We start from the raw sequence: 25171 nt of genomic DNA, 5'->3' as shown, positions 1-25171 counted from the left end.
TATTATTGAGGAATTTTGGAATCGTGAAATTCGAAATTTGGAATCTTAAATCGTGGAATTTTGGCCAACATACTGCTTTCTCATCATATATTTTTATCAACATGGTAACGTTGCTAACCTGTCTAATCTTTATTACTTTTTAAAATCACCTTCTCCATTCCTACATCTTAGGTACTTTACTTATTCCTCACTTTAGTATGCCCTTCAATTATTATAAATTGAATGTCCTGTGTGACAGGAAATTGGCCCAAACCGAATTATCTAGTTTTTCGGAAAGTGTCCACAATATATTGCTTTCCTGGAGTAGCATGAACTACTGCACTCCTTTCGTATCCATACTTCTATACACAACTGTAGTTACATAAGCTAAACATTTGTAGAAAGTTCTATATTTATTATATTTATTATAATTTGTAGACACTTCTATACGTACGTAATAGAATAAAACAATGATACATTTCCTAAAGCACGAAGGCTTTCTGGATATGTTCCTCTTTTTCCCCGTGGCCGTTTAAACTACTGGAGTATGAAGCGAGGAGAGTCTGCCCCACTGCGAAGAAGTATGATCAAGTATCACATCCCAGCCCTTTGGAACGCTTGAAATAACGAGTGGAGGAAAAACGCCACAGAAAAGTCGCTGGATGTTTTTTTTATCGCGTAAAAAGCAATTCATTCTTGAAGTTAAGAGCAAGGGGCGTCATATACCTGGGGAAGCATAACCTACATCAAAATTTGACTCCCGAGTTCGTATCGCTACCATGCTAATAGCATGGGAAGGATCATACTTTCCCTCGAAAATCTCAGCATGGTGTAAAAGGTCGTCGGCGCGCAGGGTGTACTGGCTACCCCCCCCCCCTCCCCCAAACAAAAAATTCCATACCCTACATCTGTTATGAAATTACTTAATACATACATACCTACATACAAGCATCAACCAATTCCACTCACAATTGCTACGGTTCTCGCCTAGAAACTCGGACACCATTCACCAGGTATATTAGTGGGAGAGGGGTCTAAAAATACATTTACAAATCCCAAATTTCTATGGAATACGCTAAGTGTATCTAATTACGCATGTTAAACATTTCTAACGCTTTCAATGAAAAATAAGTTTTGTACACCATTTTAAAGCGACGAACTCGCGAAACTAGTTTTATGTAAGCACCAGAATTTGTTTAAGAAAGGCTAGTAGAACTCCCCACACTACATTTCACGCAAGAAAGGTTTGGCCGTGCAAAAATTAAAACATGCATAAAAAAATATGGAGAATCTGAAAATGTCAACTTGAAATAAGCACCATGAGAAAAAACTATCATATCGACCCCTCGACAGTGAAAAACAATTGCATTTACTTTTGGAAGGTTCTGCTTTACGTCCGCACCTGATGCGGCCAAAAAGTAAAACATTAGTAAAAACTACTTGTGTCAAATTAAGGCAGATAAATTGTGGGTCAAAGCATATGCAAAAAAATCTGCACCAAAACATACGGAAGGTCAAACAAAAATGGTAAACGCAAAACATCCTAGGCTTTATAACAAAATGTCAGCAACAAAGATGTCCACTGACGACGAGTCCAACGTCCTTGAAAATGTGACAGAAACTCCGGGAAGGCAATTTTATCATGGGAAATATGTCTCTCAACTGAAAATCGAAGAGAAATTAAAACGTTGTTCGAAATTTCTCAAGAAATCTCAGATTTGGCAGGGGTTGGGCCAATTTGGACATTTTTCGGACCCTTAAGTTCACAATGGCTTCACAATGTGGGAGCACGTTTTCAGAAATGTGAGACCGCTTGATTCCTTTCAACAAGGAGTATCAAAAATATGTCATGTAATTTTTTGGCACAACCTTGCAATCATCCATCCTGCAATAAGTTCCAATGAAGAATTGGCAAAAATGTCAGTTTGGGATTGGACGATTAAAGTCTCTCAAACGCCCATCATCTTCTCCGCGAAAAAGGAATTTGGACTTTATGCAAGAAGAAATACTCCAAGCTTTGTGAAGCAGTCGATACTTTAACTTTAAGAAAATTTCTGTTCCGGTCTGTGAAAATTAACAATCAAGTTGCAAGTCTTCCGGAGAAGCATTAATTCCGGCGTGATAAAAAATAGTTAAATTCGAGATGGTCATTCGACTCAAGTCTTGCCTGTTTGCGGATTTATATCAAAGGTGAGTTGGATATCCATTTGTTTGGATAATCTATCATCCTATCTTATCCAGCTGGATTTAGATGGATTGGATTTTTTAGGATAAAATGTGTTGGATTTGGATGGATTGGATTTTTTAGGATAAAATGAGTTGGATTTGGATGGATTGGGACATTTTTAGGATAAAATGAGTTGGATTTGGATGGATTGGACATTTTATGAATATTCGTTTTTATTTCACTAATTATCATTGCATTACACAAATTTCACATCAGAAAAGCTGACTAACAAAGGAGTCGTACATTAAAAGTCCCTAACCTGAATAAAAATCGTAGAAATCATAAAAAAGTCAAAGTAAGTTAAAAAATACATACATTAAAAATAATACACCTCTTCTAATTCTTTGCCTTCTGGGAGCGTCCCTAAAATGGAGGCTACGTTTCCCCGCTGAACAGCTAGAGAGATTCGTTGGCAGAGAAAGGTGACAGCATTAGGCTGTCCGGTTCTTGCGGTGATCCGTTCACCGATTTGATTGATGAGGGAGAGCCCCTCCTGGCCCCACACCCCCGTCGTTTCCATTGCGACGGGGACAAAAATAAAACGGTCCAAGAGGAAGGCGTACCTCTTCCTCTTTCAATCTTGCGCCATGCTCGCAGCGGCGCCTTGATAGCGCACCGTGTTGGGAAGGTAACTGGGGGCAAAAGTGTCTACGCAAGTAAAATCCCAAAGCAAGGATTTTCCTTTTGACCACGGAATAAACGTCATTCCGTCGGGGCGCTTCCCGTCCTGGGTGGAGCATCCCGCCGGCTCCCGGATGCAAGGAACTTCCGCCGAACGGAGCGCTCGCGCAATCACGTCGTTGGCGGCCTCATGGCGGGACCAACGTCCCGCACTGCGCCGACAGGAGAGGCCATGGTAGCCTCGCGCAGTTACTTGTGCTCCGCACGGGCACTTGTGGGGTTGGCAGACGTCGCAGCCCAATCGGAGGGAAATTGAGACACGAAACGATTCGTTGGATAGAAGGGTTCCAAGTTGGGGAGATGGAAGGGCATTAAGCCAAGAGCCTGCAAACTTATCCCGCAGGGTACGATAGCGGGCGGTGTCCTCCGGGGTGGTCGCTCCTTGTGTTAACTGGGACAAGGTGATATCCAGAATTGGACGCTCCCACGCCGCCTGAACTCCTCGGATTGTTTCGGCGGGGAGTTCGGCTGGTCCGAGGACGCTCCATCGCTCCTCCCCCTCTATCATGGCGGCGTCGGTGCCATGCAAATCACCTGGAAGCAGACGTTCCATATGGGGCAGGACGCTGTGGACGGACGCAAGAAAACACGGAATCGCCACATCCACAGCGTGCCTAATCCCTAGGCCGCCTTCCTTGACAGGTAGGGACGACTGCATCCAAGCAGCCGCGGAGAGGGAGCAGTTGAGAATTGCCTCGAGAGCGTCCTTCAGGGTGGCGTCGTAGTGAGCCAGGGAATCCAACTTTCTCCAAGTTGGGGCGCTGCGGAGAAAGTAAATAAGGCGGGGAATGGAAATTGATGCCCTAAGCAGGAAGAACGCAGAATGGGTCGAGAGTTGCTGTAGACGTTGGGAAAAATTAGCCAATTGCGCCGTCTTTGCTGCAAAAACAACTTCCATCGCTTCGTTGGTGAGGGGGGCGCCAAGAAGCATAGCACTTTCGGGGGACAATAGTTGAATCCCAGGGGCTACTTTCTGGAATTGTATTAGAATGTCGATGGCGGTGTCTCGATCGGCCCCTAAAATGCCCACCTCGCACTTATCATGATTGAGGTGTAGCCCCACTTCCACACCCATTCTGGAAATGGTCTCCAGAGCCGCCAAAACCTTATCTGGAGAGTCCACCACGGCCCCATCGTCGAGATACCACATATTTAGTTCCGTTTCTAGCACTTCGACGATGGGGTGGATGACTAGGGTAAATAGGGCGGGACCCAAAGGGTCCCCTTGATGGCACCCTAGGAGCGAAGGGATTGGTATTGTCCCGTAAAAAGGCGACGAGGGGTTGGCGTAGCACTGGGACACAAATGGAAAGATTGAGGGAAACCGCTCCCGAACGACATTGAGAAGAGTATCCCGCCGGATTTCATTGAAGGCGTTCCTAAAATCTATCTTAAGGAACGCCTTGGGGGTGTGGTGGTCGTGGTTGAAATAGACCCGGGCGGTGTGGGCACCAATTTCGGCACCACCTTGGACATTTTTAGGATAACATGAGTCGGATTTGGATGGATTGGACATTTTTAGGATAACATGAGTTGGATTTGGATGGATTGGATTTTAGAAAATGACAATCTTAAGACTTAGAATAATGAGTGGAAGAAAGACAAACTAGCAAAGTCCCTGGGAGCATTTTTATCGGGTAAAAAGGGATACATTCTTAAAGTTGAGAACAAGGGCCGTCATATGCAGCAAGTTTCACATTCAACAAGATTCGTCTGTGGGCTACAAAAATTGGGGAAAATTTATACAGCTTCTTGGACCACCCTCGGTATTTGTGGGTTCAACAATTTTATTTTATCTCTATTCCTTCGAAAAATTGACATAATTTAGTCCTGCATATTATGGTTTATAAATGGTATGAAAATAATTTTGAAATATCTACCTGTTCATGAGAAAATTGAATTTGAAATTAAAAGTTGTATATATACTATAGTATATATACTACATTTAGTTATGTGATTCTAATTGAAAGCCTGGTCTATTAAATGAGACTTGGGTCTCCGTGAAATAACGCGTGGCACTTTTTCATTCATAAGTGGTTTTACAAGCTTTTAACCTAACGTAAATTTTCTCTTTTTTGATTTAAATAATCCGAGCATTAGCGCCAATTCCGTAAGATAGACATTTAGCCATTTTGTATATATAGTGGAATTTTTGTGTGGATCACCACTGTTTCATAAATCTCATTCCAACATTCGGCGATATGGACTTACCCTATTGAATAAATTCTGAAAAATCTAAATTTGAAATTCATTCAAGAAATTTAGAATGAAAACTTTATCGAATTATTTTCGTTATGCCCAAGAAACAATGCCCGACATCCTGCTGGCCGCAGGCCAGCAGGGTGTCTGGGATATCTTTTGGCGTGCAGGGTGTCCCTTTTTGCCCTCGGTCAGCAGGGCGTCCCGACACGTTCGACATTGAGGTGGGAAAGTATGGGAAGGATACGAGCGCGGGATGATGGAGGTTATGGAGATTCAAGGAACCCCGGAGGAAATAGAAGGATCACTTTTTGCCTTTCTTCAGAGACAGGCGAAAAGTTTGGTGGAAATAGAAATTTCACTGGACAAATATCTACCCGGGTTCAGATGCTCGAGCGGAATGCCGAATCTGGAAAAATTGTCGATTACCTGATAGACGAGATGATTTGTATTGCATGGATGTTTTTGGTAAATAAAGTTTCTATAATGCCAGTCATAAGTTTGCTAAAGTGCACTTTAGATTCATGTAAGTTAAAGTGAGTTGGGGAAGAATAAATACATATGTATAACTTATACAGTATAAGTACAAAATTTTGAGACAAATCATCACCCACGGAGGTAGACTACTATAGTGCTTGATTTTTGGGTAAAGATTTAGCAGACGTTTTGTCACCAGGGGGAGATAAGTCAAAAACTCGTGTAACAAACACATGGAACGTCGTAATTAAAAATAAACTGTGAAAATTTTCATCTTACCATATTATTATTTTTTACATGAAATTGAATTTTTTAAAGGCTGGCGTCTCGACTGAAATCAGCAGAGTTTCAAATATCTATCTCGTGACTAAAATTTGCTGACTAAATATGACTGGCATCTACATACATATATTTATCCGGGATGTAATTGTGTTTACTTTAGCTTTAGATATGAATTATATAATTTCAATTATTCAATTATGTATATGTAATTTATGTGTTTATGTATATTACGGTGAAGATATGGAGATACATATGTTTATGAATGTGGTCAGAGAACAATTATAGCCTGGATTATTTACCTTATGCAATTATAATAATAATAATAATAATAAGTTTTATTATACTGTTTTATATGAGCAAACGATACAGCAATGATGAATAAACTATAGAAGGTAACTCTAGTTTACACATTGAACCATTACAGTAAGCAGGATGCCATGTTTCGACAGTTTACATACTCTCTAAGCCACTACTGCAAAATATATAAAATGACCTAAGTAGATATTTTATTACACTCAATTAGACTAATAATGGTTTCAAATTTAAGCTCAATAATATTATTTTCATGACTTAATAAAATGAATTCATGCATAAATGCTTACCAATACACGCATGTCAATGCGCAGATCAATCATAAATTTGATTTACAATTAGTGAATCCTTCACTACATAAGTTGGTATGACGGAATATAAAACCGCAAACAGCACTGCACAATACATAGTCTCAACTTAAAAACTGATAGTAGAGTAGACGGCTATATTAGGTTAGTTTTAAGGAATTTCAAATTTATTTTTATTCCATTGAAAAACCAGTTAAATTTCAAGTAGAAAACACGTATTAAACTTGAAAATATGTTTCTCCTGTGACCATGAAAAATTGGTCATGACAGGAGAAAGCTCTATAAAAAATACGCTCGAAATTAATTGACAAACTGTATCATTCCCGGGTCAGAGATTTTTTTGTGACCCTGACACTTACATGGGGCTCAGAACAGACCTTTTCCTCAATTTTAATCAGTATTTGGTGGTGAAGTTGACTGCGGTTCGAAAATACCAACGTCAAACCCAAACTGCAAACGAAGTCAGAAACATGGATTTTAATCCAGTTTTTCACGAATTTCGCTGTATATGTTAATGTGGAGCCCTTCACAAAGGTCGGTGGGTTGTCATCCAATATGGACTAGTTGAGAGGGTGTTCCTTCTTCATCAGAACGTTTTTCAAATATTTTTTTAAACTATCTCCTTTCCTTAATTAAGGAAATTGGGCGGTTTCTGCTCAATTCCGCCGATTCCCGCCAAACCTATGAATGGAGCCTGATAAGATGACATTTTGACCTCTATTTTGTAATCAGCTAACCCTTAGGATATTTAACATAAAATTTACCTGTTTCTTTGTCGAATTAGGCTTCTGTCGTAAAGAAATTCTTATGGGTAAATGGGGTAATTTTTTTGTTTTTTTTTCGTACCGCTTGGGAAGGGAGGTCAATTTTTTACCCTAGCAATCGTCTGGGAAATCTGTGGCATGTGACGCTTTCTACTCTAAAAGTCCTCCATCTTAGGGTCATTTTTCAGTGCTCATCTGATTTATAAAGTTGTAAGGTCATTTGTATGGCCAAAGTCTCCGGCGTCGGACAGAGATTTGTGCAATTCTGGTGTTTAAAGCGTCGGACCTCACTGTAGTTCTCCTTGACCTTGGACAACCGGAACTTTTATGTCATAGTTAGCCACTGTCTCTAGGGTTAGTTTAATAGTTTGGGCAACCAGATCGTAGTTGCACTTGGACTGCTACACTACATCAAACATTGTGCATTTTTTTCTCGTGCAAAAAGTGAAAAATTATTGCCGCGCGCGTGTAGGTAAGCTCCTCCTACTTTTGACCTAGTGACGTCATGTAAAAACGGTCAACACCAATGATAGGCACTGAATGTATGCACAAACTGCAACTGACCTTTTAATTTTATGTTGACCGGTTCAAAAACTATGCTCTACTATCACTTCTTATGGTAAGACTATGTATTAATAAATTTTTACATGACATGAAATTAGTTTACATAACACGTAATTGTCCAACCCTTCTTTCACGTACATATTGCATTGCCCGCAGAATCTCTCTCTATCTCACCATGATTTTCTCTTGTAATTCAAAACTTCTGAGCAGTGTTAACCTTACCGATATCCATGCTACATCCTGCCACCATTCTGTGCGACAATTTTTTCCGTTATCCATATAAACCGGTGATCAATATCTGAAACTGTATCTAAGTCGTCACAGTCATTCTCTAACAAACCATTTAGTCAACATCGTTCAAATCAGACGATGGGATCTCGTAAGTACAATTATGTACAGGGTGGTTCAAATGTAAAGTTACAACGGAAAATTAATCAATGGGAAAAATTCGTAAATTCCCATTAGTTACCGATTTGCGAGTGAGATTTGTTTATCAAAACTTATTGAACACTGTTGATAAAATTCTTAAAATATTGAATTTCAGAGGCAAAATTTCGGTAACTAATGGAGATTTGCAAATTTTCCCCATTGAAAAATTTTCCATTGTACCCTGATATTTAAACCACCCTTTATATAAATTATATGACATAAATGCTAACCCCGTAGAAAACTTACGAGGGAACCTTTTATAGTGCCCGGAGCTCCCAGCATATCCACTATATACATTAGACGTCCCCGCTTATCTCACTGAAATCTCAACTCATTTATTCACCGATGAGACTGGCATCTAATTTAACTATGTATATTTACAATATGTATGATAATAATTTATTTACTATTTACAAGTTTTCAATATTGTTTTTTCCTTTCAAATATATGTGTTGGAGTTTAAAAACTATGCAAAAAAATGCAGCAACTTCTTATGAATTTAAACAAGTAGAGGGATTTGTTCTTCAAAAAATGCGCGTGAACATTTTGTAACTTTTAAATTCGAAAAGGAAAAAATATTGATGAGTAGTAAATTGTAATTATATTGTAAATATAGCTAACAAGGGACACTCATGACCTGTCGTTTGAGTCCAGGGTGGCCACTATGTTTTTTAGAATCTGCTAGGACCCCAGATGAAGGATTCATTCATATTTCCGTGTAAAACTCATATTTGGCGTCATGCCGTGGCGCCAAATTCGCGAAATTTGAATGTTTTTATTTTTGAAACCGCCAGAACTTTTGAAATCCTGGACGGATTTTAAAAATTTTTGGCAAAAATCATGACAAGGAGTTAAACTTTCGTATTCCATGAAATTTTTTCCAAAATTATCGCTTTTAACTTTTCGAAAAATTTCGTAATTTTCTTAGAAATGGGGGTTCGTCGAAAAAATGCTAAAAATTTCTCAAAAATTAGAAATTTTATATTTTTATTTTTTTCTCAAAAATTTTGACTTTTGTGGTCATTTTAAGCATAAAATTTTGAAAATCCGACATAAACTACAAAAGTTATGAGGGTTTGAAATTGGTCGAAAATGCAAATTTCTAAGTTTGGCGCCACGCCATGGCGCCAAATATGAGTTTTACACGGAAATATGAATGAATCCTTCATCTGGGGTCCTAGTAGATTCTAAAAAACATAATGGGTACCCTGGACTCAAACGACAGGTCATGAGTGTCCCTTGTAAGTTAAGTACCAGTGCACTCAGTGAGTAAATGAGTTAAGAATTAAGTAGCAAAATGAGGAGCGTGTGGCGAAACGTAGCTGCGTTATTGAAATCATGGGAGAAAGTGACCGTTCGGCGCGTCACTAAAATCGTCATCGCTTGACCAAATGTCATTTTGACACAGAGATTTTGTCACATCATAAGACTAGTATTAAAAACTGCGTCTAATGTACATAGTGGATATGCTGGGAGCTCCGGGCATTATAAGAGGTTCCCTCGTTAGTATCGAATAAAAATTTATCGTTTTCCTGGCAACAACAGGAGTCACCCGAGCAACCAACGCACTCCCGGATTATGCCCCATACCTCGTGACCATAAGAGACGCTGACACGCAAATACATATTTGTGTGGGATCAATTATTAATGCGTTCTTCGTCCTCACGGCGGCCCATTGTTTGGTTCGATTGGGTCGTGATGGTAGTGAAAAGCGTAGTTTATATTATGTGAAGAAGGCATCCGAGTTGCGGATTGTTGCCGGTCGGTATAACGTCCAGTGGGGACAGGACACGGAACAATTGCGTGGTATTGCAAACAATTTTGTTCCCTCTACTTTCAACCGGTACGACTTAGCGAATGATATTGGCTTGGTAAAAGTTAGTCATCCCTTCAAGTTCAATGCCTACGTGAAACCAATTCCCATGCCGTTTAGTAATCGACAATTTACAGGTAAGGTTAACATTAATATTAGACAATTAATATCAAAAGTTTCCATTTAAGACGTCGTAATTGTTGAAATACATACATATTTAGTAAATATGTATGACACAATCATACCTGTTCATTTTTATCCTTCATTCAAAATTCCTTCACTTTGAAATTCAATTTGAATTCTTCATTCATTCAATGAATAATTCATTCATTCATTCATTCGCCCCATGTATTTAGCATAGGCAAAAAATGAATGAATAGAAAACACCCTCATTCATTTTGAAATGTTGAATTATTCACTCATTCTTCATTCATTAATTCGGTATAATTGAATGAATGTAAACAGGGATGGACACAATAAGCGTATTCACGTCAACGTTTTATTTTGTTGATCAACAAATTTGAGATTTTTCGAAATAATTATGGGTAATAATTACATGCCAGTTTGGTAAACTTGGCGAGAAAAATTCTCTAATTTTTCAGAATTTTCTTTCAAAATTTCGCATATCTCATTTTGTTGTTATGAATACGTTGTGATGAATATATTAGGTTGGTTACTTCTTTAGGATCCGTTTCAATTTATGGGTATGGAGTAAGTCAACATTCTCCTGGTGATATTTACGAATCGCCAGAGACGTCGCAAAGGTCTGATTTGGAAATTATTACTAATGAAGAATGTACTGGACTGCTTGCCAATCGAAGTTCGAAAGTTGCCAGGTTTATGATGTGTGCTTACTCTGAGCATTCTTCGGTTTGCTCGGGTAATTCCTAATATGTTGTTTATTGACTAAATAATTTACAATATAATTCTAATTAATTACCTCTGAAAATTTCACATATATTTAGGAGATTCCGGATCCCCCGTCGTCTGCCGGGACGAATTCCAATCCAATCTCCCAGAATCGTTTCAAATATCTCGTGACATACTTTGTGGCGTTGTATCCTGGGGGCATGATAAGTGCATCGTGAATTTCTCTAATAAATCCACCGATACACCAGCGCCCTCTATTTTTAGTCGGGTTTCATATTTCTATGGATTTATAGCGAAGACGATTCGAAAAACCGAAACACCATCACATTTCCTGTGTCATAATCTTCAATACGTGTACAAATCACAGGTATGCGATTTTTACCGAGATTGTGACGATGGATCGGATGAAAGTGGATGCAGGGAAAAAGAATCTACGACTGTCTTACCTAGCAACTTATCTGTGTTGACATCCCAGGCCACAAATTTCGGGGGAATAGTTGGGTTAATTTATATTTCGATAGTTCTTCTTAAACTAATAGGTATGTAAATACCAGTGTTGCTTAATTACTGGAATTTGTAATTAATTACTAATTACTAAATTTCGTCTGACGAGAGAAAGCAATTAATTACTCAATTACTGGTTACATGAGTCGAGTAATTAATTACAATTGCATTGCTACAAAATAATCAAAGTCTAATTACTAATTATTTTCTCGATTTTTCTTGCAATTAATTACTTTTCTAATTAATTACTACAACCCTGGTAAGTATCAAAGAGCAGAAAAAAATGTATGACAGGAAATACAGCTTAGCCTTGCAAATTAAACTTTTGTATAATGTGCATACATTGGATATTGAATCCCACATTATGAATTACGTTATATGTTTTAATGAATCTGTGCTGAATACATAATTTTCGCATCCCAAATAAAATTTAATACTGTATTTCCAGGGCTTTCTAATCAATTAGTTAATCTAATTAACTATCTAATTAATTAGCATGTTGAAACTAATTATTAATTACTAATTAACGTAGTGATGAATTCAGAGGTTCATATTTACTTCTTGACCAAATCATTTGTTTTATGTAGTCTAAAAAAGATTTCTTCTGACGATACAAAAAAACAATTTTATTTATGTATATCAACACGGAAGGAAAAAAATTCATTCGTTTTTAGATAGAATTATGAGATTCAAGTAAATATTGGTTTGATACAAATAATACAATACAATTGAGATTCCTTTAATGTGTATGTAGTCATGTCAATCATACATAGATCATCATAGATGCCAAGTAGAGATAATGGATAGTTTGACGTCATTCGATCAAGTTAATCACCTCGTGAGCATTGCACCACTGGAGTCAACAATTTGTACAAACATTATACATGGTGAAAAATACTATGATGGTTTAAATGTCATGCTTCAATGACAAATTTTTCCATGGAAAATATTCGTTAATTTCCACTAGTTACTGAAATTTTGTCTCTAAAATTAAACATTTTAAGAATTTCATTAGTTTTGGTAATAATTAAAAATTCTCAATCCAAAATCTTCATTAACTAATGGATATTTAGGGGGTTTTCCAATGGAAAAATTTTCCATTGTAGCGTGGCATTTAAACCACCCTGTATGCATATTTCTAACACATCAATTTTACCCGAGAAATAAGTACTACATTTATTATTCTGCTACCCTACCTAATTGCAAAAATCGATTTATTACCAAAATTGAAAACCCAACAAATTTCAAAGTTTCTATGACTCAATTAAAGTACATACATCTTTCACGTCATCACAATTGCTAATTATTGTATCAATTTCTTCATCAATTATTTAATAACGACCGGCATGCGTGGTCCCTGCCTCCTCTTCGTCACAAGTAACATGCACTTGATATGCGACGCACACTTCTCCAACGTCATTTGCCGCATTGAATAACTCGGCACTGACCCGCATCGTGTTCCGACACGCAACCTCGTACGGGGTGAGGGTGTACTGGATCGTGTACGTGGTCCCGGGCTGGACGGACGAATTGTCGAGAACGGCGTTGATAATAGTCACTTGGAGGCCCATGTAAATTGCGCTGACTTTGAGGCGCAGGGAAGCTATGGGGATGCTGGGGGTCATATCCCACTGGATGGGGTATGGCGTCCCAGCCCTCATGTAACAGAGTGGACCCTCGCAATCCGTCACCCGTAACTGCCAACTAGATCCAGATCCACCTGGGTTTATGGTAAAAATTTACCGTTAGATAGTTCCCGGTAATTATCTATTATCCTAAATAATTACTTGGGTAATTAATATATTTAATTATCCTAAATATTCTGCAGAATGCAATGAGGGAACAGTGGGCAATAATATATTGCTCCGAGTAAGATGAGTGTGCAAAAATATAGAGAAGAGCCGGCCCAGGAATCGAACCTGGGACCTCTCGATATCCAGTCGAGCACTTTAACCACTGAGCTACCAACTGCTCTCCTCATCTAGGCCGCTAAATTTTTGAGCCAACCTATCCCACTTATATGATAAATATTTTCTCATAGAACTCACGTCAAATTTGTAACCTACCTACCGTACAAAGGGTTGATATGAATTGACTCGGCAACACGTTCCATAAAATTTTTAAAATGAACCAAAAACATGGTTTCGAAATGTGTGAGCAGCTCCGAAAATATTTTCCCTCGTAAATGTTTGTAAGCTTTCAAACCTTACGCATGTACAAGGTTACAAACTGTGACGTAAGTTCCCCCAATATTTTTTGATTTTTTTTACCGCATCGCGTATAATCCACCACACCACAGGACGTTGTTGCCAGGAAGGTTGATAAGATCCAGATTAGCTTCATCTCTAGGAAATTTAAATGAAATTATGTCACGTCGTGTTCGTTGATAAGTGTCTGACTTGACTGAAGCAAAATATGTTCAAATGCGTCAAAATCCAATCAGATAAATGCATCTGTTTGCTCTCAAACAATACAACCAGTTGAAACGTCAACCAAATTAAACAATAAGGTTTGTTTATCTCTCGGTAGTAAAAACAACAATACAATCTCTCCGCAAATCGATCATGATCCTGTGTAGTGTGTTTAATAATTAATTTAATAATTTTATTAATTTAATCCTTGATAAGATTAATCATCCAACAACGTTGTCCAATTAGTGTGACTCTGTTGAATAAAGAGTGCAATAATCGATGCGAGGCTTCCATGACGTAGTCGTCTCCAAAAATCATTGAGTAAATTAAACTGCGTGAAATTTGCACCGGCCGTTGGACTTTGGATTCATTAGCCGATTTAATTTATTATTTAACACCAGTTTTTCTTTATTTTGACATACTTTACTTGGACATCATTTCTATGATTTCCCATATTTTACATACATATGTACCAGGGGTCGACGCTGACAAATTTTCGGCGGCGGCGGCGCCAGTTTTTTGTAATTTTTCGGCGGCGTCGGCGGCGCGGCGTGACGTCGCAATGTTAAAGGAATAGGAAATCAAACTTTTCGGCTGAGGCGGCGCCTAAAATGCTACCGGCGTTCGGCGGCTCTTAGGCGTACGGTCGGCGGCGTCGACCTTTGATATGTACATACACAGCAATATTCATAAATGCCAAACTAATTTTTCGAGACTTGGAAATCGAATTTTGAAATTCTATACACCGATATTGTTGATAATTACATAGCTGCTTAAAAATATACATTTAAAATTAATCGATATGGATAAGCCAATTTTTCCTGATGATTAGCATGTGTTGTTATGGAATTTAAACTATTTGTGGCATACAGTCATTCTCAAATTACCAAAATTTCAAATTACCAAAGACGTCACCTCGACATGGTCTACAATATCGTCCACCAGAATTTCGACATTCGTCCTGGTTTGCTGAGAATTAATTAAAAATATAAAGTTGTGATGTCACTGTTATGACGTAGGCTTTGAAGCTTGCTTTAACAGCTGTGGCCGTATAAGCTGTGGGGACATGTGGGAACATTCACGTTGTATGTAGGACATGAGGGGTGTAGACCATTACACATCACGTAACATGGGAAAATTATGCGGACATCAAAATACTGTGGGGGCAGGACTCACGGGATATTATTCATGCATTATTAAGTAAGTGATGAAACCCATTTATGGATCAACCCTGACCGTCCGTCCGTCCTGGTCCGTAACTTTCGAACGATTCAGCGTTTTCGTCACAAGGGATCAAAATAGTTACCAAGTTCTTCAACGAACTTTGTGGGTTAATTGGTCCCTGTGTCAAATTAAGATCGATAAGTCGAAAAATATCCAAATTTTTTACTCCAACTTTTTAAATTTTTATTTCGACGGTGATCACCAAAATTGACATCATTTTGACAATCGACGTATAACGTCATGACCGTGTGGACGACACAAAGGTCAAAGGCTTTGAACGTGACGCGGTGGCCCGACCAATGTGCAAAGACAAATGTGCAAAGACAAATGTGCAAACGACAAATGTGCAAAGACGTTTGTGCAAATGATAAATGTGCAACCTGACAAATGTGCAGCCCGATAAATGTGCAAACGATAAATGTGCAACCGATAAATATGCAGGAATTTTTCCAACAATTTAGCCTATCGTATAGGCTGGAATTATGTACACATAAAAATTCTAAATTTCAATGAAATAATTCGGGATTTACTTATTTGCTGTCATTTTAAATTCTGTCCCCGAGGGGTGTCCCTAACTAAAGTTTAATTGTCACTAGCTAAATTTAGCATTACATAAATGTAAGGTTAGCATTACAGTGATTCGGCACGGGAATTTTACTATAAAATTGACAGGGGTCAACCCCGTTATAATGATGATTAGTAATATTTAATAAGTATAGAATCTCAATTATATGATCTCCAGCTTCATAAGCTTCACCACAAAATTAATGTTTCAGAATTCTTAGTTTTTTGATAAGATGTAATTTGATTTGAAGTGTAAATTATATCAAGATATATTGCACTATTTGTTGGAAAAATTCCTGCACATTTATCGGTTGCACATTTATCGTTTGCACATTTATCGGTTGCACATTTATCGTTTGCACATTTATCGGTTGCACATTTATCGTTTGCACATTTATCGGTTGCACATTTATCGTTTGCACATTTATCGGGCTGCACATTTGTCAGGTTGCACATTTATCGTTTGCACAAATGTCTTTGCACATTTGTCGTTTGCAGATTTGTCTTTGCACATTTGTCACCCCATCACGTGACGCTGTGGCACGAATAAGATTTGCATATTCGCATGACAATCCATATCAGATTGGCAAGTGCTAATAATTGGACGCAGTAAATTTTGTCCAAAAAATTTCTGCCTCTTATCACTCATATTGTGGGCGATAAAACTCCGGAGGGTGCTCTGCGTGGCTGATGGGGGGTGTAGCCGTGGAGGAAAGAGGATGACCACTCTGAAGGACGCCACACAGTAGGCGAGTAGCCGAGATAGAATAGAGAGTCATTCGCTTAGGAAGGCACCCCAACTATGACACAATGTTTCCCCGTATGGAAAATATGCACAAGTACTCGGATGATTATACCCACAATATGGTATCCGAATTCAGTCACCAAAAGTAGGAAGGGGGCACACACACGAGTTTATCTTTCATAGACAGAGATAACAAACATTTATTACACGTCGCTTTATATTTTTACAAATAGAGTTTATTTTATGAATTGAATGGTGTACGTTAATGGGAACTTAAATCTTGTGGGAACTTATTGGTATATGTGTGTGCGTGGAGGATACGGAGAGAGAGAGAGATGATACTTCTCCCGACGCCAGGTTCTCTCTGCCTCGAATCTTGCAGGGCGGATGGTATTTCTCCTTGCTGAAGGAGACGACGCTACTCCTTGTCTTTGAACACGATGTATGAATAAGCTGGAGTCACTGTCCGGACAGTGATAAGGATGTATGGATATGGAAACGAGATAGATGAGAAGGAAGGATGCATGGTATGCATGATTCCTTCAATATCTTATCTATCCGATACACTCAAAATAATTTGGTAATAAAATTTTCACCGTGTGGTATACATTCTGCACGATTTTAAATTTACTGCATTTGAACCAGTAGTAAACATACCTGTTCACATTCATTCAATTATACTGAAATGAATGAATGAATGAGTGAAGAATTCGTTGAATGAATGAAGAATGAATGAATAATTTAAGGTTTCTAAATAAATGAGTGTATTTCTTATTCACTCATTTTTGACCCATGTTAAGTATATGGGGCGAATGAATGAATGAATAATTCATTGTATACATAAATGATGAATGAATAAATAAATAATTCAAATTGAATATCGAAGTGAAGGAATTTTTAATGAAGGAAAAAAATTGAACAGTATGTATGTATACAGGTGAGGGAGGTTTCAGGTCGGATCGGATAAGCTTACTAGGGAAGCTACCGAGGTGTCAAACGTGTGGAGGGTTGGCACGTAGGTATACCAAAATGTGCAGAAGGTATGACTTTTGACGTGAAGCGAAGGAATTTTCGTGTCAAATTCACATTTCGTCAAGTTGTGACGACTTTTCTGGCGAGCGTATGACGGTGGAGTGCATCGAGTTTAAAGCGGTGGACTCGGCCGCGAAGCGTTGGACATATAGATAATTTGTCAATTTTGCAAATTATACACAATTTTTTCAAAATATTGCACATTTTTATTATTTGAAAAAAATTTTCGATTTGTTACAAAATTTCGAGTTTACAACTTGGCAACACCATTTCGCAAACACTAATTATTTGTGCAAAAAATTTATTTGCAGAAGTTATACCTTGTGCATATTTTGGTATAGGTGTCAACCCTCAACTCGTTTGACAACTCGGTAGCTTCCCTTGTTAGAGTTATCGTGTATACATATATCTATATACAGGCTGATGGGCGGAGTATGTATTTAGGTAAGTACATACGTCCCGGCTCTGGCTAAAAACGCAGTAAGTATGATAAGAGCCTCTCCCTCATCTCATTCATCAGTAGTATGACAAGCACAAGCACCCGCATTATAAAAGGATGGAGTGTGTCAACGTGATTACCACATGATGCAAAATTCAATAACAGATTTAATTAATAATATGATACAGTCACGCCTGATAAATTCCATTGCGATGTTGTAACTAAATCAAGTAATTTGTTTGGCAGAGTGCAAAATTGACCACGGGCTTGTTGTTGGTTGCATGTGATACTTCTTACCATAGGGCGGATATGTATGTTGGTAAATTCCTCAAAATATGTACCTGTGCAACATGATTTTAAAAACATCGAAAATATGCACGTACACAACGTTTTTCAAATGAAATTTTATACTAGCAATTGTAAGTATGTTTATGTTTTATATTTGAGAAGACTCAAATTTGTAACTTTTTTGAGTGATTTATATCCGAATTACATTTAAATCTTTATCTAATGACCAATAATTCGACACCAGTTCCATTTCGAGATTTTCTAGAGTAATTTTTTGGCTAGAAAAATGTGGAAAATTGCATTTGAATACCGTTCACACGAATTGACCATCGATTATCATGACACTATGTTCTGTAATTTTTACATCTTAAGTTCTGAATGAAAAAATATTTGCATAAAAAACCAGGAAATATGTCTTAAAATATTTATATTTTTGAAAAATACTCAAAATATGTATGTAAATTTGTGTATGTACGAAATCCTAAGATATTTATGGATGTCAGTTTACGAAGTTTTAGTATCTATTTATGATCTGGTTTGATATAAAAAAGTTAGAAATTCATACATATCCACCCTATGCTTACTAACCTGAGCTGCGTAGCATGTCTCATTTTCGTGTTCAAGTGTTTAATTAATTTAATCATGTCTTGTATTAGTGATTACTTTGATATTGACTGATGGGTGATGACACAACGCCTTCGTTAAGTTATTTATAATATAACACCCCAACTCGCCAGAGTATTTAAACTCCAACTCCGAACCCGATTTACCCAGTCGTTGCTGTTTACCAATTCCAGCATTTTACTTCTCTCACAAATTTAACGCAACCAACACTTTCGTCATGATTATTGTCGGCTTGTTGGCCCTCGTGGCCTGTGCTAATGCTCACACTGCGGCTTTTGCACGGGGCATGTACTGCCAAGGGGGACCCAATCCAGGTCAAGATGATCAGAACACGAACACCGTCGTAGTACCTCTTTACAACTTACCGAGATCGCAATGGTGGTTCCAAGCCGACCGAGGCTGTGACAGGGTCCCACCTGCGCCTGGTGTTTTCCTTGAGCTGCCCGCTGGTGGTTCCTTCACTGTTGAGTTGGCCCACAACCGGGCTCAAACCACGTTGTCGTACGACGGACAGTATACCTCCCAGTGGCCCGACGGTGGGAACCACCCCGAAGATTGGAAGGGACCAGGAAATCCACCAGATTGCATTCAGGATGACGGGGCCATGCACACAAATAATCAGAGCATGGCTGCGGGGACGGCCTTTGCCATCAGTTACGTGTCTGACATTTCTGCTGTGACGATGGAGAATTTAGTCGTTTTCACAGTTCTCCCCAAGTAAGTAAAAAATTGGTGGCATTTCTGTACATTAGATTAACACAACAAATTTTGTCCTTTCCAGCACCCCATGGAAGCGTATTGCCACCTATGCCGTCCCTCGCGACCTTCCACCTTGCCCCGCCGATGGGTGCACTTGTGCCTGGCTTTGGGTTCCAAAGGGATGCGGAGAGCCTAATATGTGAGTGAATTGAAAGCGATGGGAGAATTTAATGTCATATTTTTATTCGCTGTGTAATTAAAACCGAACGGCGTTGTTACTACTCTACAGGTACATGCAAGGATACAAATGCAGGGTGACAGGCTCCACCTCCACGAGGCGACTTGCCCCCGCCCAGCCTCCCAGGTATTGTCCCAACTTCAACGAGTGTACCCGTGGGGCCAAGCAGATGATTGTGACCCGACGTAAGCTCAGCACTAAATAAAGCAATGATAAGCAATTCAGCAGGAGGATGGGTAATTCATGGATGAAATATTAAATACAGAGGCGGAGGGCAACAATGTGGACATTCCTCAAAATGACTTTGTGTCATACAGCGCTGATTGGGGATTCTCACCAGGTTAGTTGTACATAAATAGTGCTGAATATAAATTATTCAGGACTACAAGTTTGGGGTGATGTATTTCAGGTGCCCAGAACGACATTTTTGTGTAAAGACGAAGATTGGTCGGCAGCCTGCCTGTGGGGTATGGCGAATTTAATTTTTATGAATTGTAAATCTGAACTTGACTATAAAGTAATAAAGTAATCGTTTTATGTTGCAAATTAAACAAAAATATTCTGCTGAATTTAACTCTGAGAGGTAGTTTGAGTACCTTATTAGTTGCACGCGATTATGTATTTGTCAACAAAAATTGCTATACATAAATATACATAAATTCAGGCATGGTTTCGGTCACTCTCACAAAACTCCAAACGAGAACCAAAGAAATCTGGGGTTTGGAAATAAGTTCATATCGCATGCAACTCCTTACAAGCAAAATTACCATGGAGCCATAAAAATAAGGCACTAGCGTGTTTGGGCCAGGCCATACTATTCATTTTACCTCGCAACTCAACAACAGCCAAGACAAGCATCGGGTTCTTTGAAAAAATCATATTTGACTAGTTAATTATGACTAATAACAATTAATGAATTAAATTATAAATTAATCATGATTGTTTGGGTAGGGCTGAAGAAGATACGAGTGTAGGTAAAAAACAGGTTTTGGTTACTGCATTTTTGCATTTTGAATACGTGACCTCCCCTATTATGAGTCCATGTGGAAGTCTTGAATTATTGTGAACTTTGGCCCAAAATCAGCGGCCAATATGCTACTGGACTTCATCATAAATATAAGGTTAACTTGAAAATTTGCAGGAAACCGTGTAGCATTTTTTATGTTTCAATAACCACACCAAATAGTATTAAGTACTGACTTTACTTAAATATACAAATGAAAAATTTTAAAATTCAACATAACGTCGTCAATCAATTGCATCCATGTGTATGTCCATTTGTATGTATGGTGGATAAGTCAGTCTTTCACTTAACAAGACGGTTTTCTTAATTTCAAATAGCGTACATTCGTATTCTGTACCATGTACCCTATTGTAACTTTTAATTCTGGTTTAAAGACACTACAATTATGCACCCACCCAAAAAAGGACCCTTAGTTTTTAACGTACATCAATGAAAATTAATTAAAAACTTAACCCAAACCAATCACCATAACAGATACCGTCCTTTATTTAATGCTAAAGAGGACAACCTACATAATGAATTAAACCAACCACTAAATGATTGATATGACACCCCAGACTTTACTGTTACATAATAAAAAGTTTGGCAAAATCAAATAAAAATGATGTCATAAATTTTTCCCCGCAAATAAATTAGAACCGACGGTTGCACCAGTTTGATCCCAATCAGTACCACAATAAGGATCAAAATTATGGCTGTAAAATTTGACCTAGAGTGGGACTTATCGGCGAAAATAATTATGACAAGTACACCAACAAGGGCAAAAGCAACCATATTATTTCTGAATTCGTCACTCTTAACTTGTCTGGCGTATCCCAGCTGCAACATGACGGACTCCATGTGAGTCTCCATTTCGCTCAAATTGCTCTCATACTCCAACAAGGTGTCGATTAAGGAATTTAATTTCGCAATGTGACCAGACACTTCCCACTCCTTGAGTTTGTAACGGATTGAAAAATACGAGGCAACAATGCCATTCGGGATTTCGAAGGGTGCCAGGATAGGTTTTGTCCAAGCCGTGAGAAACGAGGCAATAGCGGCAAGCCCTTGATTTACAAAGTTGTCACGGAACTGATCCTTTAACTGGGTTGAGAGTAAGATGTCCCTTTCCAAGGTGTGAAGTAGGTAGGCTGTGGATAAAATATATATTTAAGGTGGCATCTATGTATATTATAAGTTAGAAATGTCTGTTGGCAACGGAAGTGAACGTTATTTTCTGAAACGGAAATGAAAATATGTTTGGGGATTTTTTAAAAGTTTTTAATTTTCCGAGTGTTATAAATTCATTTCACTTGCATCGACGTCTAAGACTTTCAGAATGAGAATAATTGTGGTTAAACGCTCGCCCGGCGGTAGACGGGCTTATAAGCTAGTATTTACATAGTATGCGGGTTTTGAGTTGGAATTGTTGTGTCTCAACTTTCCCTTCTTCGACGTATTCAACTGGCGATTTTGAAGCCTGCTCATCTCTTTGAGTTTTTTTTAAATATGAGATTTTAAACAAGTTACTTAGGGTGCTGTGATTTTGATTTTATTCTTCTATGAGGAAGTATTCAAGTTTTACTGATTATTTTTCATCTATTTTATATGTACCTATTTATTTCCTCATAGAAGAAAAAAATCAAAATGACACTATCCTAACTTTGTAAACCTAAAATTTATCGATTTTTAGGTGCAATAAAATTGTCATATTTTAAAAAACTTGCGGAGATGAACAGGTTTCAAAATCGCCGTTGGACGAAGGAAAAGTTGAGATACAACAGCCCCAACTCAAAACCCGCATACTATACCACCTTAAGTAGATAAAAGTAAAATTATGTGTCGGAGTTGAGAAGGGATCAAATTATAGTTTTTTTATGGGTAAAAGGTAAGGTGCAGAAATATGGTAATTATTTTTTCCGAAATTCTTTACCACAAATTATTACCATTCACCAGTAAATATTGGTGACGAGCATACATGTTCATATTCATTCATTTAATGATGAATCAATAAATTGTTCATTCAATATTCAAAATTTTGAATGAATATTTAATGAATATTTTATTCTGATTTTTGAATAAATGAATATTGAGTGAATACCTATTCAATTCGTGTGAATAAATAATGAATGAATATTTTTTTCATCATTCATTTTTAAATTAATGCTTATAACATATGTAGGAAAAGTTGAGAAATTTATCTAATACTGTGAATTTTGAATAACATGAATAATGAAGGAATGGTGAATATTGAATAAATGTTGAATAATTAATGAATATTCTTTTTTACAAAGGATGAATGAGTGAATAAAGTATGAATATTTTGTTCAAGGTTTTCAATGAATGAACTTTGAATGAATAAATAATTTTTGAACATGTATGGTGACGAGTACCGCGAAATATAAAAATTACCTATCCTGTCTTTCGCATCTTTCACGAGGGGAAGCGTGCCCTCCAAGAATTTCAGCAGAAAATCTATCTCCCCTCTGGACGTAGAAATTGAGAAGGATCCCAATTTTCCAGAAACCTCGGCCGACGAGGCTTTAATCTTTTTGATAATTGACTCTATCCTGGTGGTGTCCTGTTTCAGGGTGCGTAACGTAGAAGCTATATCCTCCATGGTGCCAACCAATTTGTCCATTTGATACTTCTGATAAGCCGCGTTTATCACGAGGATCCCCATACCGACATAATTCTGAAAGTTCGATAGTATTTCTGGGGATGCGATTTCGTTGGAAAGTTTAGACGCGATGTTCTCCGGTTGGGCGATTGTCGAGCCTGTAAATGTATTAGATGAATTTTGACTCGTATGGGGCCGTCCATAAATTACGTAACGCAAGAGGGGGGAGGAGGGGGGGTCTAGTGCTCCAATGATATCGTGCCTATGTTACACATCTTAAAGGGGGGAGGGGGGGTCTAGAAAATTTCGATTTTTGCGTTACATAATTTATGGACGGCCCCTATACACTCAAAACAGCCTGGTGACAAATCTGGTGTAGAGTGAACTCTACAACTAGATAAATCATAATCAATTAATGGTTAAGATTACAAAGTCCAACTTTATCAATCTATCTATACATAAATATATCAAGTTATTTTATTTGGACAGTCATAGATGCACATATATATATGTACCTCCTGGAAGGTGATTCACAAGTTGTACGGCAAAATTCCCATATCCGTTAACGATTTGGACTACATCGGACCCAATTTTCTGACCTTTTAGCAGTCCGTTTGCACCGAAGCGACTATGTAATTCTAGCCCAGTCTGTGGAACGACTTAGAGATACACCTCTTTGACTTAAAGGGTGTAAAAATACTTAAATTTGGAGATATTTACTTTGGTATATTGTGCCAAGTGTGGCGGAACTGCGAGTCCGTTGGTGGGTCCAATTTGCAAATTTAATAGCGATATGATGACCAGAATCTAAAAATCAGAGAAAGAATAAGTCATTATAAATAAATATACTTTTAAATTTGCGTTGACGAAGAAAAATGTGGGTTTTTGTGGGTTTTTCCGGGGTTTTTGTAAGATTTTGAGATAGATTAAAACAAAATCTTTTAAACTATAACTTAGATCAATGCTAATTAAAGTTTCGGATTAGTAATGAAATTTTGAGAATTTTCATGTGCGACTTGAGTTTCCAAATATCATTGCGAATTTCCAGATTTACATGTTAAACACTAATTTTCAATTTAATAGTTCAAGTCAAAGACAACGCTTACAATTGCATGCGAAATTAGTTTTTCTCTAACATATAATTTTAGGAATTTTGGTTCAGCCTGCCCTAAAATTTACATAAACCCACAAAAACCCCAAAAACCCCGGAGAAACCCTCGGGGTTGGGTTTTTCCGAACCCTGCCGTCACGTAACAATTTACCCAATTGTTGCCACATACACACAAAAATTACCGGTACAGCCTTGTGAACCCCGGCACGGTTTCACCTCGCCCCTTTTTTGCCTTTGTGTACATACAAAAATTCAAATATTTATCTTTCCAAATTTAAGAAATACCTGAATTGACGCCTTCATTCTCTTAGCCGAGATAGCGACGTGTATTTATTTATGATTGGAAGAAGTGACACGACTGAGGAGAAGGAAGTGTGACACATTCAGTAATAAATAAAAACTACTTATTTCTTGACTTGATAGTTCTCCAGCTCGAGGGAAATGATGTGAGTAAATGAATACCATCAAACAGAAAAGAGAAAAACTGGTTTAACCATGATCTCATCTTGGAGAGAACTGGCAGACCTCCAATGTTCGCAGAACTCGAGAATTAATCATGCAGTCATGGTAAACGAAAGATGGTTGGTTTTGTGGATTAAGTACTATGCACAGATGTATGTATTTCGCAAATCGCACAGACTACATACATAGATACATGCTTGTATACGTATACGGAAAATTGTTCTTGTAGCATGTATGTACATACCTAACGTAGAATGTATTCATTTAGTACATAGGTTGTATGTATGTATTTAGTTTCCTGG

The 25171-nt window shown here is 37.9% G+C and overlaps 4 protein-coding genes and 1 non-coding gene across 6 annotated transcripts; 2 read left to right on the top strand and 3 right to left on the bottom strand.

Annotated features, from left to right (window-relative positions):
* The first annotated feature begins 7962 nt into the window (after positions 1-7962).
* LOC118437822 (chymotrypsinogen 2-like) lies at positions 7963-12205 on the top strand. Its single transcript, XM_035857211.1, has 4 exons — positions 7963-8172; positions 9768-10172; positions 10721-10915; positions 11001-12205. The coding sequence occupies exons 1-4, from the start codon at positions 8163-8165 to the stop codon at positions 11450-11452; spliced, it is 1062 nt and encodes a 353-aa protein (XP_035713104.1). The 5' UTR covers positions 7963-8162; the 3' UTR covers positions 11453-12205.
* A 386-nt stretch (positions 12206-12591) lies between these two features.
* Positions 12592-15222, bottom strand: LOC110856587. Of its 2 annotated transcripts, XM_035857212.1 has the most exons (3): positions 14724-15222; positions 13680-13754; positions 12592-13129 (listed from the first exon to the last, which is right to left on the bottom strand). In XM_035857212.1, the coding sequence occupies exons 2-3, from the start codon at positions 13750-13752 to the stop codon at positions 12741-12743; spliced, it is 462 nt and encodes a 153-aa protein (XP_035713105.1). In that variant the 5' UTR covers positions 13753-13754; positions 14724-15222; the 3' UTR covers positions 12592-12740. The 2 variants fall into 2 exon arrangements, with proteins under 2 accessions (XP_035713105.1, XP_021960765.1); XM_022105073.2 differs by lacking the exon at positions 14724-15222 and having other exon boundaries at positions 13680-14195.
* On the bottom strand, positions 13307-13383 carry Trnas-gga. The gene has a single exon. It is a non-coding gene; the product is annotated as a tRNA-Ser (tRNA).
* A 3647-nt stretch (positions 15223-18869) lies between the features above and the next one.
* On the top strand, positions 18870-20247 carry LOC110856569. Its single transcript, XM_022105054.2, has 5 exons — positions 18870-19453; positions 19518-19634; positions 19725-19858; positions 19939-20013; positions 20083-20247. Exons 1-5 carry the CDS (start codon positions 18954-18956, stop codon positions 20106-20108), a joined length of 852 nt encoding a protein of 283 aa, XP_021960746.1. The 5' UTR covers positions 18870-18953; the 3' UTR covers positions 20109-20247.
* A 912-nt stretch (positions 20248-21159) lies between these two features.
* LOC110856574 lies at positions 21160-24901 on the bottom strand. The gene is made up of 5 exons (XM_022105057.2): positions 24693-24901; positions 24017-24103; positions 23812-23944; positions 23089-23454; positions 21160-21827 (listed from the first exon to the last, which is right to left on the bottom strand). Exons 1-5 carry the CDS (start codon positions 24708-24710, stop codon positions 21289-21291), a joined length of 1143 nt encoding a protein of 380 aa, XP_021960749.1. The 5' UTR covers positions 24711-24901; the 3' UTR covers positions 21160-21288.
* Positions 24902-25171: the final 270 nt, after the last annotated feature.

This window comes from Folsomia candida, unplaced genomic scaffold (assembly GCF_002217175.1).
Source record: "Folsomia candida strain VU population unplaced genomic scaffold, ASM221717v1 Fcan01_Sc016, whole genome shotgun sequence".
NCBI classification, from domain to species: domain Eukaryota; kingdom Metazoa; phylum Arthropoda; class Collembola; order Entomobryomorpha; family Isotomidae; genus Folsomia; species Folsomia candida.
This window is presented reverse-complemented; position numbering and strand designations above follow the sequence as displayed.

Bases quoted from the DNA above. Each gene is read 5' to 3' on its own strand.
- LOC110856569 (XM_022105054.2), top strand. From the start codon at position 18,954: ATGATTATTGTCGGCTTGTTGGCCCTCGTGGCCTGTGCTAATGCTCAC. The intron at 19,635-19,724 runs GTGAGTGAATTG...ACTACTCTACAG, and splicing joins GGATGCGGAGAGCCTAATAT to GTACATGCAAGGATACAAAT. The intron at 20,014-20,082 runs GTTAGTTGTACA...GATGTATTTCAG, and splicing joins TGATTGGGGATTCTCACCAG to GTGCCCAGAACGACATTTTT.
- LOC118437822 (XM_035857211.1), top strand. The intron at 10,173-10,720 runs GTAAGGTTAACA...TTACTTCTTTAG, and splicing joins TAGTAATCGACAATTTACAG to GATCCGTTTCAATTTATGGG. The intron at 10,916-11,000 runs GTAATTCCTAAT...ACATATATTTAG, and splicing joins GCATTCTTCGGTTTGCTCGG to GAGATTCCGGATCCCCCGTC.
- LOC110856587 (XM_035857212.1), bottom strand. From the start codon at position 13,752: ATGAAGCTAATCTGGATCTTATCAACCTTCCTGGCAACAACGTCCTGT. The intron at 13,130-13,679 runs GTAAAAAAAATC...CCATAAACCCAG, and splicing joins GGTGGATTATACGCGATGCG to GTGGATCTGGATCTAGTTGG.
- LOC110856574 (XM_022105057.2), bottom strand. The intron at 23,455-23,811 runs GTACATATATAT...ATACATTTACAG, and splicing joins TGTGAATCACCTTCCAGGAG to GCTCGACAATCGCCCAACCG. The intron at 21,828-23,088 runs GTAATTTTTATA...TTTTATCCACAG, and splicing joins AGATGCGAAAGACAGGATAG to CCTACCTACTTCACACCTTG.